Source organism: Paramormyrops kingsleyae, chromosome 16, assembly GCF_048594095.1.
Source record: "Paramormyrops kingsleyae isolate MSU_618 chromosome 16, PKINGS_0.4, whole genome shotgun sequence".
NCBI classification, from domain to species: Eukaryota; Metazoa; Chordata; class Actinopteri; order Osteoglossiformes; family Mormyridae; genus Paramormyrops; species Paramormyrops kingsleyae.
In genome coordinates, this window is record NC_132812.1 from 25301910 (window position 1) to 25318323 (window position 16414).

The 16414-nt window shown below is 44.4% G+C and overlaps 1 protein-coding gene across 26 annotated transcripts in view; it reads right to left on the reverse strand.

Moving 5' to 3' along the window:
- Positions 1–16414, reverse strand: part of LOC111852209 (dedicator of cytokinesis protein 9-like) — a 76098-nt gene that overhangs the window by 17334 nt on the left and 42350 nt on the right. For 12 of the 26 annotated variants that reach the window (XM_072700316.1, XM_023827825.2, XM_072700319.1 and 9 more), the window contains exons 6-30: positions 14935–15030; positions 14607–14741; positions 12852–13026; positions 11907–11959; positions 10322–10396; positions 10069–10209; positions 8873–9085; positions 7724–7846; positions 7453–7535; positions 6626–6748; positions 6203–6282; positions 5910–6097; positions 5562–5627; positions 5368–5460; positions 5120–5243; positions 4760–4878; positions 4348–4434; positions 4150–4239; positions 3526–3641; positions 3286–3355; positions 3042–3164; positions 2890–2961; positions 2604–2750; positions 2360–2443; positions 1700–1811 (exon numbers count right to left, since the gene is read on the reverse strand). In XM_072700316.1, coding sequence (XP_072556417.1) covers positions 1700–1811; positions 2360–2443; positions 2604–2750; positions 2890–2961; positions 3042–3164; positions 3286–3355; positions 3526–3641; positions 4150–4239; positions 4348–4434; positions 4760–4878; positions 5120–5243; positions 5368–5460; positions 5562–5627; positions 5910–6097; positions 6203–6282; positions 6626–6748; positions 7453–7535; positions 7724–7846; positions 8873–9085; positions 10069–10209; positions 10322–10396; positions 11907–11959; positions 12852–13026; positions 14607–14741; positions 14935–15030 — 2788 coding nt within the window. Of the gene's footprint in view, positions 1–1277; positions 1320–1699; positions 1812–2359; positions 2444–2603; positions 2751–2889; positions 2962–3041; positions 3165–3285; positions 3356–3525; positions 3642–4149; positions 4240–4347; positions 4435–4759; positions 4879–5020; positions 5244–5367; positions 5461–5561; positions 5628–5909; positions 6098–6202; positions 6283–6625; positions 6749–7452; positions 7536–7723; positions 7847–8872; positions 9086–10068; positions 10210–10321; positions 10397–11906; positions 11960–12851; positions 13027–14606; positions 14742–14934; positions 15031–16414 lie in introns of all 26 variants that reach the window. The other 14 variants (XM_072700305.1, XM_072700306.1, XM_023827801.2 and 11 more) reach the window with 3 other exon arrangements.

The following is a 16414-nucleotide window of genomic DNA, read 5'->3' on the forward strand; positions in this document are numbered from 1 at the left end:
ACAGGTTGGAGATGATTTATAAGGGATTGAGAAATGCCAAAATAAAGGGCATTGCAGTAATCAAACCTAGAGCTGATAAAAGCATTAATAGCTTTCTCGAGATCAGAGTGATTTAAGAAAGGTTTAACCTTAGACAGGAGGCAGAGCTGAAAAAAGCTTGTCTTAACCACCGTATTTATCTAATGAGTGATCAGTGGACATAACTGATTATACACAAAAAAATGGCCTGACGCATGGGCTGAAATTGATCAAGCACTGGTCTAACTGCCTATTTTCAAACTGATATATCTACCGTAAAAAAAAGAAATTTCAAGCTCTCAAGAACATGAGTTTTCCCAAATGTCTTTGGCTGAAAAAATCTTCAGGAATATACAGAGCCACAACAAATCTTTATTGCAAAATTATCAAATCACCAATTTTAACCAAATAGTCATGCATCCAGGATACGTCCGGGATGGGGGGGTAGTTAGGACAATTCCAAGGACCCTGGAGTGACTGGGGCCCTAAAAAAATTGGAAAATAACTGGATTGGGTGGGCTCAATATGATATGCTTTCATGGGGCCCACAATCTTTAGCAATGCCCCTACATACGTCACTCAATGGCAGGGTCACATTCTGAAAAATGCGTTATTAGGCTATTTTCTCATTGTGTGAACATCGTAGAGTGCACTTACACAAACCTAGATGGTACTAGACACACCTAGGCTATTTGGTATAGCTTAAGTACAATAAGTAAATACATAACAGTAACAATTGTTTACCTTCAATACATAATTGTATATGCTAAACTGTTATGTGACTGGCAGCACAGGTTTCCTTACACCAGCATCACCACAAACACATGAGAACGCATTGTGCTACAACATTACAATGGCTATGACATTGCTAGGCTATAGGAATTTTTCAGCTCCATTATAATCTTATGGGACCATTGTCTTACAGTATATGTTGACATTCATTGACCGAAACATCGTTATGTGGCGCATGACTGTACACACAGTGACATGAAAAATATGAGTGGATATAAAATACACAGTCAAATGAGAGAAATACAACCAGGCTCAACAAATAACAGCCCAACTACAGTCCACGTGACAGATTTTATCGATTCATGAAACAACATTCATAAAACAAGGGGACAAGTCATTCATTCAACATAGCAGACAGAGGCAATGGTGTCTCCAGAACTCATTCATTCTGCCCCTCAGATCTTAGATGCGATTTCAAAGTGCTTATTGCATTGCACCAAAAGTCAGGCAGCACATCTTGCACCTACCTACAGGAGTATCGTGTGACTCCAAGTCAGGGCAAAGTGAGGCTAATATACAAAGAGGGAAAAGAGTAATAAAAGCAGACAGACAGAGAAATAAGTGACAGTTAAAGGTCGTCAAGCTGAGACAGCAAGAAACCAGACGCTGCTAAAACGCACAGAGATTACATTCTGATTATATTCACTACTACTGAAGTTCTCAGTAAATTGACCCTTAAATTCACTGTTTGCAACAGCACATCTTCTGCACAGCCAGAATCTTCTCACAGATACTTACTGTCCCAAGCCAGTGAAGCTCATTGCTATGGTCCAGTATCTGATCAGGCAAGACTAACCAAACATTCCCAAACTCAACCTCCTGAGGGTGATCACAAATGAATAGGAAATATACATTTGAATGATCTTATCTGCAAAGTGGGGAGATATACCTTGAAATTTCTGGATTCGGCTGTTTCCAAACGGTATGGGCAAATTTAAGGGAATGTAGTGCTCATGGTTGCAGACAACTTGCAGGAACTCAAACTTAAACTCATAGAGAATCTGAAAAAGAAACTGATTTTAGGTTCTGCAAGCCAGGAAAACCATCCCTTGTGTTCGCTCACAGACAGATCAGGTGACGTGTCAAAGTCAAGTTGTGGAAGAAAATGTATATTTAACATGGATGTGTGGACATACACACACACAGACACACCCATACACACACATACAGGTTTGTAATTATATCTTTGTAGTGACTCTCCATTCATTTCTATGGGGAAATCTCTAATCCCAACATAATGACCTTAACCCCTACCCAGCCTTAATACTAACTATAAGTAACCAAACAATGCAAAATACAAGTTTTAGTTTTTTATTGCATTCATAGATCATTGTGGGGACCTGAAAAATAGTCCCCACAACGTAAAAATAACAGATTTTTATCACATTGTGGGGGACATTTGGTCCCCACAATGTAATATAAACCTAATCCACACACATGTACACACTCTAACATGAAGATAACACAATACATTTACAGTAACGCTAACACACCAAAATGGGGATCAAAAACACTTATCTGGGTCATTAACACACAAGACTGGACCTACCTTAGGGTCTCCTGGCCCAAAGCAGCTCATATAGGTGTTGATCTGCTTAAGCACAAAGCCCCTGTCCATGAAGGTGAAACAGCGCTGTGAAAACAATGAGGTATGAGATTAAAATGAAAAAATCCCATTACTCAGGACGAACAGGCAGAAATCACACAGTACTACTATGAAAACTATCGACATTGATCGTCACAGCCACATGCCACCGGCAATACAACGACACGGCAGTGGGTGAGACCTCTACCTTAATAAAGACAGCCAGGCTGTGATTGGCATTACGTGCTGCAGCCGGGTAGTCCCTCCACCCCTGCGTGATGTGGGGCATCGTCATGACGATCAGCGTCTCAACAATGCCGTGGAAGGAGACTGGGAATCGCTGTTTCCTGGCCAGCTAAAGAAGGAGAGGACATCAGCAGACAGGTGTTACAGGACCAGCCTATCAGCCACCAAACGAGAACCCAGTCGTCTTCCATCGCTGCCCGATTGCATAGCCCTGCTAACACAAATAAATCACAGGTGCTTTTACTTACCCTTACTTTAGAGCATTCTATCAAGTACTGCGCCACGGACTTCACTAGAACTTCAAAAAAAAACCAGGAATACTAAAAAAAAAAAGAAATGGGAGTTAGACACTTTTAAGAGGGTGAGCTGCAGCACTGAGAGCTGAAGTAGAGAAAGGCACCTTGAGCAGTTTGCTGCTGGTCTGGGCATCGGTGGCTCTGAGGATGGCGGTCATGCTCTTAGCCAGCTCCTCGTGCACAGTCCTCTCGCAGGCCTTGGAGTATGGTTCCATTTTAAACACACACTGCAGAGCAGAGGACAGCGCTACGTTAAAAACTCTGGCGTGGCGGGATGTCAGATGTTAGACCGTGTCAGATGTTTGCCATCCTCGGTATGGGTGGGAGCAGGAGAAAGACGAGCCTTGCCTTCACATAGGAGTGCAGGTAGTGTTCAAGGCCCTCCTCGTGGCAAAGGCTGACGACGTGAATCATCACTCTGCAAACAGCCACAGGCCCGAAGTCAGACAAGGAGGCCCAGATAAAACATATAAAACTGTACTTCACTGCACTTCGAGAAACATTAATGGGACTGGACTTCACTAAAGTTTGATGAACACCAGCACCACCATATTGTCAGCCTTAGTGACCCCCTTAGTGACCACCTGCCTGGTGATGTTGAGCGCCACATCGACGACATTGGCACTGGTGAGCACTCGGAACAGCTGGTTGAGTATTGTGGGCAGGAAGTTGATCGTCACGTGACCTTCCATGGCATGCAGGCTCTGCAGGAGGAAATGCCGTATGATTAGTTGTGCCCCTCTACCTGGCATCCTATCCAAGGTACACCCCGGCTTTATGCCTTGTGCTGCCTGGGAAAAGGTTCTGGCAACAAGCGCAAGCTCATTCAGGATAAGTGATCAGAAGATGGATGGATGGATGGATGGATGGAAGTTCCCGCACTCATGACTCAGATCTCCAACAAGCGCCTCGGCAGCAGCTACCACGCTGTGTGACCCCGACTTGTGTAAAAATATATTCAGAACTTCATATGGCTATTCGTTTGCTGAAATATTTTTCCAGGACAGTACAAAATTTTCCAGGAGATTTTACTTTTTCTCTCAATTTCCATATGTTTTCCATGACTGGAAAATTGGTTGACTATTTTCCGGGATTTCCAGGACGAGCAGGAACCCCGAGGCTTCCCAAACACCTGGAGATGCGCGGGTGGTGCGACAGCTGGCGGTGTGGGGGCCTGGGGTTAGAGGGTGGTGACCTGCCATCTCTCCTCACCTTCAGGTACTTGATGACCTCCTCCTCTGGTGGCTTGGCAGCAGAATGCATGTTCTGACACTGCTGGAAGAAGTTGTGTAGATGCTGATCCTACGGAGATGACAAATGAAGCCAACAAAAACAGATGAAAAAAAAACACAAATGTCATTCAAAATTTCCAAACATGTAATTATAAGTGTAGCCCTGCTGGCCTCTCACCTGAGTGTAGACAGTGGAGACCAGGTGAGTAGACACTTTAAACAGTGGCTTCCCACCATCAACCCATTTAATGTCAGGGCCAGGACTCTGTCATGGATGAACAGGAATTTTCATATGTAACTGCAGTGGACTGATATCGATGACTATTACACAGGTAAGAAACTGATGCATTATCTATCATCCATCCATCTATCTATCCATCCATCCATCCATCCATCCATCCATCCATCCATCCTATATACACACACACACACATTTATATGACTTCATAAAACACTACAGCTGGGTCACACCATATAACAACACTCACAAAATCCTCAGCACTCAAATGATTTCAAAATCTTCTAAGGAATTAATTTGCCGATAATAAGAGGTGATTACTGAGCCCTGATATAAACACCATGCTGCTCACCTTGCCAATACTCTCCTGGCAGCCCAGATACCCTGCGGGTAAAGTGGCCGACACCTGGATGTGCTGCTCGTTTGTCACCACTCTGCCATCTCTCAGCAGGGGGAGCCAGGCGTAGCCAACTAGGGACATGGCACAGAGAAGCCAGTCACAGAAAGGCCTAGAACTGACATCATGATTTCAGTAGATTTCACTGAAGGAGGTAGAGTCAGGAAGGTCAATAAGAAAGAGCAGAAGTGAGATATTTGCAGTACTTCTGTTTACCGAACAACGTAGTATCTGCCCCCCCCCTAGCCTTCCGGTAGGAGGAGGAGTTGGAATCGCCATGCAGCTCGTGGGGGTGCGTAACACCAGGAGTCCCACCTTGACTCTCTACTGCCTCCTTCCGCTTGGTGCTGGCTTTGTTGTTGTTGTCACAGCCCACATGGTAAAAGGTAAAGAACAGGTGGTGCTTTTCGTGGAGCTGAGTGGGCAGTTCCATCTTAATCTGGGGGAGAAGTGGCGAGAGCAGTGAGCAAGCAGCTGACCCCCACATACAAAATGGTAAACAAAGGCCATACTCTCCACACTGATTAACCACGCTTCTCTGAGTAGAAAATATCGATTCTCACCTCATCGTAAAATTCTGGGTTCTGCTGGTGGTGCAGGACGGTTGTGAAGGCACTCTGGGTAAACAGGGGCCCCCCTGGTCGCCCATAGATGCACTGTGGGGACACCAGACAACATTCAGTCATAGAGCATGGAAGGCAGACTGATAGAGACTGCCCTGGTGGGCCTGCTCGGGGTCATGTGACCAGGAGATTACCTTCAGTGCCTGAGCCTCCTCCTCATCAGAGTCCTTAAACTCAACGCAGACAGTGATGTTCCTTGCCTGGGGAGGGACACATGCCTGTCACAGTCTACAATGATGAATTATTTATATGCCCCTTTCAAGAAGTTAATCTAACTAGTGATTTCACTGATGCTAACGTTCAACTTAGATAGACAAACATCTAAAATCCTTCCCATTCAGAGAGGCTGAAGACAAGTTAGAGCCGTGATACTGTACAAGTTTATATTTGCATCTAAGAATGAATTCCTGTCACGAAGATGCATTGAGAGCATGTGTCATCACAGGTATCAACATCAACGGAACTCAAACCAGTGTTCAAACCTTGGCAAATGCCTTCTGGCCATCGTACTTCAGGTATCGCGGATACACATAGAGGTGATTGTTGTACACAGTGAAGGGCTGTGAGCACTTGGGTATGCATGGCACAAACTCTTCCACCTCGAAGAAGACCTCGGCTATCCTGTTGTTGTCAAACTGCTTGACTGGGATGTAGGATGAAGTCACACAATCTATGCTCACAAGGGGAGGGTAGGGGGAGAGAAGAGCACCAATGAGAAGCATTCTCATTTGGAGAAAAATGTGTTTTCAGCATGCTTCGGATTTGGAGAGCTTACTCGTCATGTCCAGGGCAACGCCGTCAATGGTTATGTCTAGATTTCCTAAGATTACGGGGAGCTTGGCCATCTTTTCAGGCCTAGAGACGAGAAGAAAATAAACACCAATTAATGCCATTAATATGTTTTACCCTGAGCCACTGGCCCAGACTAAGCTAATACAGAGACTAGAAAGTAGGGAAACATCTGCTAAACGTGCAGAAACTGGCTGAACAAACAGGAGTATAAAATCTGTGTGTTAATAACAGAACGTTTCACTTTCCCTCAGGAAAATTACGTCAAAATTCTGACAGAGCCTAATCTACATTAGCTTGATGAATCGGACAAGGAGAGTGTTGCCCATTATACTATAAGTACTCGTCACTGTAGAATATGTCTTGGATCAGCTCAGTGAGAAAGTCCACAGGCCAGAGACAGACTAACTTTCTGAAATCAGCCAGAAGCTTGAGCATATCTTCGTTCGAGAGCTTGCCGCTGTCCTGCCGGTAGATAGGGGAGAAGCGGCTGACTCTGTCAAGCGTCCCTGAGGAGTCTTTGAACAGGGGCCTGTGAAGGAGCACAAGAAGAGACCTCTGTTGAAAAGAGTGCAGCTTCCAACGTGTTACACATCCTCTGAAGGTTCCACTCCGTTCATCTTTCTGTTAAGTGCAACAGGGTTTCCTCTGATGTGAGCTCACAGTGGAGCCACTGGAAACACAAACAGAGCTTGGTGATCCGGGCCTCCTTTGGGACAGAGGACACGCAGCCATTTTCACTGCAGATTGAGATGTATTAAGCAGACAGCTGGCATAGGCAAGCCGCCTCATGAATAAGGGCACGGCTGAAAAATAGCCAGGTTTTTATCTTGGCTGAAAAAAGCCAGACCTAACCAAACCACATGGGCCCTTCAGGGGAAAATGCTGACTAAGACTCTGTGCCACTGCACAGTTTAATAAGCTCTGTAGAAAATGTTCATGGCCTTTCTGTTTGCTCTTAGGCGATGTTTGCTTTAGTGGCATGCTATAAAACACCATGGCTATTATTTTGTTGCTTATTACTTATACTTAAAATTGCACCAATTTATGCAGCTAGGTATTTCACAAAAGGAATTCAAATTATTTATATTACTCAGGAGTTCCCCTGGAAGAGCTCGGCATTAACAACCACCATTCTACTCGCGGCCCTGTCTATGTCTTTTGGGAGAATCTCCTCTACAGTTACAGGGCTTCTCCAGTCTCTCTCCAATCTGCATTTGATCTTCTCCTTCTTACCTTGCCGCCCATGCAAACGGCATCCGGTACTGGCCCAGTCTGCTGCATGCCAGTCTGGCATTCTTCAGGACCTTCTGTGCAACCTGAACTCCAAGATATATCGACAGCAGGAAAAACAGTTAGCTTCACCTACTGGAAAACCTGGTGCTCGAACTGATGTTTATCTAATATTAGCGACTCCCTGAAACTCAACTGATGGCTTCGGTGTTAATTATTCAAGGTTTTCACTGATGTAGAGACCACAGTCTTCACTGGCTCACCACTGCCATACCTTGGCAGAGTCGGAGTTCTTCATGTACGGCTCGGCGCAGTGGGTGATGCCCCCTTGCAGGACCTTCTCGATGCGTGCCACTAGGAAGATGTCGGGGTGAGGACACGTCACCGAGAACACTCCCTGGAAGGACACAACCACTGACACTTAGAGCGCCCCCTAACTTTACAGCACCTGCACCAATCAGACCACCTGGTTATGAAATATCACACAGGCAAGAAAAACACAGAGGTCTCCCCATCCAGATAATGCTTCTTCTGGTTCTGCAGTTCTCTTCCAAACAGCTCTCCTCACTGAGGTAATAATCCGCCTTTGTTCTCGGTTATCCCGAAACGGCCTTGAGACTCCCCACACCTCTGTCGGCAGCTTCGATGGTGGCCTTAGCCATGCTGCGGTTTTTCTCAGATTAGGCCGTGATAAAACAGGCATGCAGTGACCTCCCACATTTCCATCAACTGTGAAAACCAGTGCTGGACAACTTCATACACAGTTGCTACAAAGCGTTTGCATTTTACAAGGGCATGGAGGGATAGTTCTTTAAAATGGTTCTGCTAACATTTTTTATTGTTAACCGTATATGCTATTATTGTTGTTGTACCTGTCGAGTAGATACTCTTCTCCAGAATGACTTACAGAGCTACTGTTTGACCTTTTGTAAGTGGGAAACGGGGCTTGGACGCAGATGTTCTGGGGCATGTAACAAGTTCCTCAGTCATGTTGTCTCTTCCTTGCTCATAATAACTATATAAGACTGACTTTTGTTTCTTCTTGCTCCCTAATAAACTCTGATGCTTAACCCAACCCAGAGCTGCTGTTGTTCAGTATCCCAAGCCGGTTGTTTTGAGTGTGTATCTATCTATTTTTCTTTTTTTTTTTATTCAGATACCAATATGTCATCCTCTATCACTTTTGTTTTTCTTGCAATTTTTTTAATTCAGCACCACGCCTGTCTGTAAACAAATTTCCGATTTCGTCCTACCATCCCTGTGTCACATGGCTCTCTCTGCTATACCCATATATTACTGAGGTAACAAGTCTGTCTCTCTCCTTGCAAGCAGAACTTCTCCTAAGACAAGAGCTGGGCATCTTTCTGTTACAAGGCTGCACCCTAGATTGCAACCTGCAGGATATTCAACACGGAATCCCCACCTGTTTCGGGTATAGCAGCAGTTCCTCGCGCAGCCCGCCGACCGACCTTGGCCTCCCCAGGGGGCTGTCACCACCCCAGTTCACCTGCTGGCTGTTAGCGGGGGAGACCATCTGCCGGACTGATGGGTGGTTCAAGTCCACATGAAAGTCGGCCGAGATCTTCCTGCTATTTTGTATGTCGAAGAGTGAGAATGTGACGAAAAATGGCTCGACCTGCAGGAGTAGATGAGTGACCCACGTAAACACATTTTATAACAGGAAGCAACACAGCAGTTGCATTATTAAGAGCAATGTGATCTGTCAGAAGGCTTAACCTCTGACAGGTATTTAATCATTATAAATAATGTGCAGTACCCAAGGTGAGCTGGTGATTAAGGGCCTGACTCATATCCCAGGCAGACTTGCTATTGTACTCTTAAAAGGTACTGTACTTAGCCTGAACTGAGATGCAAGACAAGTGGCTGACCTGTGGCAGATGGGGGGGGGGGAATACTGAGTGCACTGCACTGATCTGAGAACAGCTGATCTGAAGCTGTGAGCTGAGATCCTGAAGACTCAAGCCTGCCTGCCTAATGTATAGATCCCATTTCGTAGTAGGGAGAGGGGAAGACGGCACAATGCAGGTTAATTTTGGGAAAAGACCCAAGCCCCAAAAATGTAAAAGATTTGTGTTAAGAGAAACAGAACACTAAACTGAAATGATTATTTACGCACCACGACAGCAAGAATTGACAAACACTACATACTATGTACAAAGCCACAAGGAATAAGAAAATTATCGGTCCCTGGGCTGCATCATGCGCAGTGTCAGATATCATAATAAAGACACTAATGTACAGCCTTCGCTGTGCACCACATCTTATCCTGACATATATTTTTATGGGGCACTGTGTAGTTCATTGGGTTATGGATATAACTGTGTGCAGAAGGTTGTGGGTTCCAATCCCATGGCTGGCACAGTAATCATATCACTATTGGGTCCTAACTGCTACAGGCGTGATGGATCCTGGTTGACCATACTTTTGGATATTAGCTTCTGCCAAAGAAAGAAATGTAAACGGTTACTGGAACCCTGGGAAAAACTACATCAGAACCGTGCCACCGGAATGCAGGTTAGGGTACCATGACAACTGCCCCTCTGCCCCATGACAGATGGAGAAATGGAGAAGAGAAGGGCAGGCCCTGGAGTGGCTCACGTTTGTCGTGGGGCCTTCTCCACTTTCAGACACGCAGGTCTGCAGGTTGAACGACAGCTCGTTGCACTTCACCAAAATACGTTTGCCAAACTTATCCTCGAACGGCTTGATGTCTGGTTCAATCCCTGAGAAGTCGAGTTTCTGAAAATAGGATTAATAAATATAAATATCATTACACATCTGCTCACCATAACTAGATGACAGGTGAGGGTCAGAGGGACAATTTCCTGTTTTATTTTTTTGTTTTGCTGACCTGAGTATCTGGATCCAGGGCAAACAGCTTCAATCGCACCTCGTTCCGCAGCCTAGATTCAATGTCTTTTACACTCTGGAGAAAGCAGAATTAACACATCATCATCAAATCTGGTTTCATTACACTATCATGTGCCCCAACAAGTTTACATTTGTTTACACTGTTAGAATCAGAAATATACCATCAGAGGATGAGTGGAGGCCCGGAATCCATCAGGATAACTCTTAAATAAAAAATGCCAAAGAAACGGGTGATAACAGGTCTGGCTGCCAGCAGGAAACCCGCTGTGCTGAGCTGAACTCAAACTGTACTGATGCACTGAACCCAAACTGTAGCAGTGAGCTGCAAGCAAACTACAGTAGGATGTGTGAAATTGTTTTATTACCCAATTATCTGTATGACAGTTATAATCTATTAGTGACAATCACAGCTATCTGACCCCACATTTTGGACCATGACTACAGTGCTGTCAAACCTCAGACTGGGTGGGGCAGAGCCAAGGGCTGGGCGGGTGGTTAAGAGGATTCTGAAGGTATGGTGGGAGCTTCTGGAATGTAGTTGAGTCACTGGGTTGTTCCTCAGATTCACAGCTCAAACACACGCACACACACACACACACACACACACACACACACACACACACACCTGCGGACATATGGTCAGGTTTTGTCCCAGGACATTTACACCAGGAGAGCTGGCCACTTTGTGGTCAAGCTGGTGAGATATTTGCCAGGTGACACTCTCAACACTCTCTCCTGACACATACCGAAGTACAATTATCCAGGATTTTCTGAATACCACAGGATGAAAAAAGTCCAATACTATAATAAGAAACGACATGTTCAAATATTCAAATATTTGATCATTATACATCATTGAGAACAAAATTTGCCTTAACACTTAACAACTGAATTTTTTTTTCTCCAAAGTAATTTGCTGTTTTTATTAGCTAAGTTTTCCTGATGTTATTCTGGTCATAATCACTTCCATCAACAAATGCTACTAATGTCAAGTGGCAGAGATCAGTACACGCTTCCCCCCATGTGTGTGCAGACAGCCAATCGCATCCTTTTTCGATCTGTAGGTCAGATGATATAATGCTGAGGAAGGGGTGCGGCGTCAGCCCAGCACCATTCACAGCCCTACAGGAAACCATTTAACAGGGACAGCAGATGTTGCTGTAGAACACCAAGTTTTAGGAACCGAGCCTAAGGAATGTGGGCTTCCCCAAAACAAATGGCTAATATAGCATGGTGGAGATTAAACCCGGCTTGTGGCTGTAGGATACAGAACACATTGATTGATCTATAGAGCTGGATATTGCAGTGAAATTATTTAAATGTTCTACATCATTCTCCCTCTTAAGGCCAGAACCAACTCCACTACCACAAGCCTTAAATAAACTTTTTCCAAAGCTGTGACAGATGCGGTTCAGACCATATTAGTAAAGCACCCAACAAAAACATGTAACATCTTATTCTGTTGACATGAGAGGACCTATAGTCTGCTCACAGCTGGCAAAAACATCCTGGCACAAGGTACAACTGGAGTGCAGTGTGAATTTCACTGCTGAACCAGTGCCCACCTGAAAGCTGTCTAGACTCGCAGAGGAACCATCTGCTTTTCCTGACTCGTCATCTGCGAAGAAAACAGAGCGTTCCTGATTATTCAGAACCAGTGAGAATCCCAGCAGTTTATTCCACATGCACAAACACTGTGATTATTTACTTTATCTGCTTATTCCTTTCAAAACCGGAACATCACTGTAAGTAGAAACTAGTCAGAAAGGAATCGCTGAGGTATGGTTTCCTTAAATAAGATTTAAAAAGGCTAACATGTAAGTTGATTAAGACCCTCTGTAGATCTGAAGAACCATCCCAGCTGAGGGCTCGGAAGATGGAAGGACCTGAGCAGTTAATGCCTGGTTGGTCCTCTGCACGTAAGGCAGTGGTGAATAAGATGGGTCCATCCACGTGGGAACGCTGGCACAAATGCCATGGCTATGGCAGGGGCAGACAGGGTATATTGGTTGCCGGCCGTTCCAGGATGCCAGTACACAGATAATCCAGATTGTGGGGTTAACAGGCCACCCCTCTGTGGTGTGACAACTGGGGCTCAGAGCACTTACATGGAGCTCTGTATTTATAACTGCTACAAAGCCAACAGTTCTTGGATTTTGACTTTCTTTTGCCTGTGGTAGATTGTCTGACAATTTGTGTTCTATGCTGTCCTTTTCATTTATATCTATGTTTAGTAAACAATGATTAACATGGGGGAACAAAAATCAAATATATAAAATTTACAGAGGCGGACATTTCAGGTCCAGAAAGTAAAAATCCAGACCAAGACTTTTTTTCAACCAGCCAGTTGAGTACTCTGTGACTGTGACTCTTTATGCGCAACTGGTTGGTTGAAACAAAATCCTGGTTTGGATTTTTACTTTCTGGACCTGAAATGTCCACCTCTGAATATTTAGTCCACGCTGTTTGTTTTGTGGGAATATCCTCACAGGACATGTTTTTAGACCCACCATCGTGCACGTCCCCGTTCCTCTTCTCCTGCATAGCCAGCTCAAAGCTGCTGTGCAGGATCTTGTTGAGAGTGCAGATCCATTCCTCCATCTCGGCCTCGCTGTCGGCCGCCAGCAGGTACGTGCTCTTGTCCTGCATCTTCAGCTCGAAGGCAAAGCGACGGACCTTGCTGTTCTGCCAGGACGAGAGAATGGAGAGCGGAACCTTAATCAGGTTTTCCAGATCAATCGGGGGTTCCAGAATTTACAAAGACACCTCTCTGGCACCTAAAACAACAATAGCCTTTCAAAGAGCCAAGCTGCAATTGCATTCACTCGACAAAGAGGTTTTAGACAAAATGAATTGTTCAAAAGGATGGAAAACAAGTTATTCGCATCTTCAAAAGTCAATATCATTATTAAGCCAAGTCAGCAGAATAAAGCCGCTATTGACTACAGAAACAGACGTTTGCTATTATGGAAACCGAACCTATCAGAGCCAAAGAAGAACATACCCTGACTGAACCAGGGCAAGGCTGTAGCCACAGGTTTCAGAATCCTAAAGCAGAACTGATGTTTCAATTTGAGATGGCAGACGCTTAGAATATATACACACAATTGTTACCCCTTCATTTCGCATATATAGTAGGAAACCATGTGAAGGGCCTTACTGTGGGGCAGTCCAGGCTGCTGTGGTTTTACCAAATTCACAAAAGTCATTTTTCAATCTTAGCCACCATTCCTATTAGCTGTTAGATGGGATGACAAAGGTCAGCTGACAGGACAAAGTTCCCTTTTTGCTGCTCAACAGTGAGATGGATATGGGTTCTTTGGTGACAACATCCGACTGTGGTGTGCAGAGGGAACTTACTCCCTGAAGCTGGAGATGAATGATGGTGTGGGAAAACAAACGTGGATTAAGGCCTACTGAAGCATAAAAACAGCTTGGAGGGGGACTTCCACGTGGCTGAACTGGAGGCCTCCGATGAATCAGGAAAACAGTAGGACATTTTTCAGGCGTCTGACGAATTTCTGCTGCCACAGCAGGCAAGTTACTGGACTGCTTGTTTGAGAAGTTTATTTTCTGGCCACTCTCCCTTTAACCAAAGTGCAAGTTCCCAGATAGTCCTGCTGAAGCTATAAAAATCAGCAGCAAATCCGTGTATGGGAGCTCCTGGCCCGTGGGTCCATGAATCTGCACACTGTGTGGAGGGGGTCACATGGAGCGTACTATACTATAAACGGTAGCTTTCTTTAAGGAGAACACACAGGCCAGGATGGTAACTAGACCTCATAGGAAGACTGAAGGCCACCACCTGATCCTCAGTGACATGTGTATGCAATGGGGAACTGGGTCTCCTCAGTATTATGAAAATAACCACAAATTACTTTTTGATCGACGATCAATTAAGTCTCCAGCAAGGTACCACCACTGGTTATATTCCTTGAGCTGAATTATGATGGAATCCATAGCATTGATTTTATCAAAGCAACTCTTATTTTGAAATCAACGGTTTCCACTTGAGGCGAAACGGTACACAAAATTTATAGTTTGGTACAAGCTGAGGTTTTTGGTTCAAGGTTTGGCGCAATTTCGGTACAGCACGGAAACCAATTTATCTTGAAATACAAAATACAAACTGCAACATGAACCAAACTAATAGTGATGTGCTGAATCAGTCATGTATCTGACATGGGCCGTGAGATTCATACTGCCGTATGTTCCATGATAAGCAGCTAGAAAGTGGACGGATGGTTGAATGAATGGATGGTTACCTGAACGACACCCATACATGAGTCCAGGAATATACTTCCTTTGGGCTCCTTGGAGATCTTCTCATCTTTGTAGAAGTTAAGGTTGTAAGAGCTATCTTCCAGCTGGGCTAGGTGAAAATATCTTCTCTTGAAAGACTGCAAAATAGACCATCAAACTTACTTCATAAAATGAGACATATTTCATTGTTATTGCAATATAAGAACAATCTTCCATTGATCTAATATCCATTCCACATTCCTGTAGCTCTATACACATGGGTAGAGAGGAAGGCCAGTTTAGGTTATGGTTCAGTCATTCGATCAGATGATGACCCTGTGAGGGACTCACCCTCATGGTCACACTGATGGCGCTGTTCATATTTCCTTTGTAGAGCCAGCCTTGTTTACTGATCCCTCCCTTCTGCGAACCCAGAGAGGCCGTGTCCTGAGGAAGAAGGAACAAGCTATTACATACAGGCTAATGGTGGCCTAGTCGTGCAAGATCAGGCAAAGCGTTCACACATTCTGCAACCGACTCATCTGAACTGCGAATAAGTGCCACATAATTACATATAAATCAATTCAGACAATCCTCCCCCATTACAAATTTTTTCCTAGCTCTGGATGATTAATACCACACATTCCTGATAATGGGAGAAAATCTAGGAAGCTGTTGACACAACTGTTTTCCTATCATCTTATTTCATGAAGAAAACATCTGCCGAAAAATGTTCTTTTTCTTCCTGTTCATACACAGAAGTGCTGTGTGATCACTGTACCCTTGAGTAAAATCAGAGATGGCCATTCAGGGGCCTCTGGAAACCAAGTGTGTAAAATGGGGGCCTTTCATTGAGGTGACAGTGGATGGAAGATTCTGGTATAGTGTGGGCCCATCTTCGGCAGTGAGGTCTGCTACTACTCATCCTCGCACTGTCCAGAGGCAGCTGCTCCCAGGAGAACTGGCTCGGTTATAAGCGCTGGCTTTCACTGAACCCAAAACACTACAGAAAGCCATTGGCCAATGCCAAGATCAACACTGCCCCTGAAACCGCAGTACTCACACTATTTGGAGAATTATTCACAGGTGGATTTAAAAGATTCCACGTCAAACAGTCTCCTTCATAAGGAATCTGAACTACTTCTTAAGCTAATTATGGGTAATGATTTCATTTGCATCGAACACCTTCGATAGGAAACCTCATTTTAATGAAGCTGTATCATAAAAGTATCAAAAAAAGCAAACCAAGTTAACCTTTGCACAAGTAAACACACCAAGCATTTCACTGAAACACATGCAAACAATGAGACTTTTCTATTCCTTCTGCACTGAGAGATCTTCTTGAAGGCCCTCATGGGGTAACGTTGCCTTCCGTTGCCTGGGTCAAAACAGCCATGCTGCCTGGAATAGCATGAGGCACCACAGGACACTACAGGGAGGTTTCCCCCCCCCCCAGTCTGAGGAATCCACAGTACTGAAGCATATAAATCCACAGCTTTGTTCCCATGTTTTTTTTTCTAATTTAAAGTTTACAGCATTTGACCTCGTGACCATCTCAGTGAACTTTCACTCAGAAGTTAACCTAGATTCAGTCACACTGTTAAACCAATTACACTGGTATTTATAGGCTTCTGATTAATAAAGAATGAGACAGAATGGCATCAAAAGAACTTAATCCATTGTTCTGAGACCCATGTCACTACAGTCATTAGTGAAGGCAACTGCAGATTTTATTCTGTGGTGTTCATTTAGGTCACAACAGTTGCTTCAAACCAACACCCCAAAGGTTTAATGATCTGGCATCAGGATTTATTAGCAGAATAAAACATGT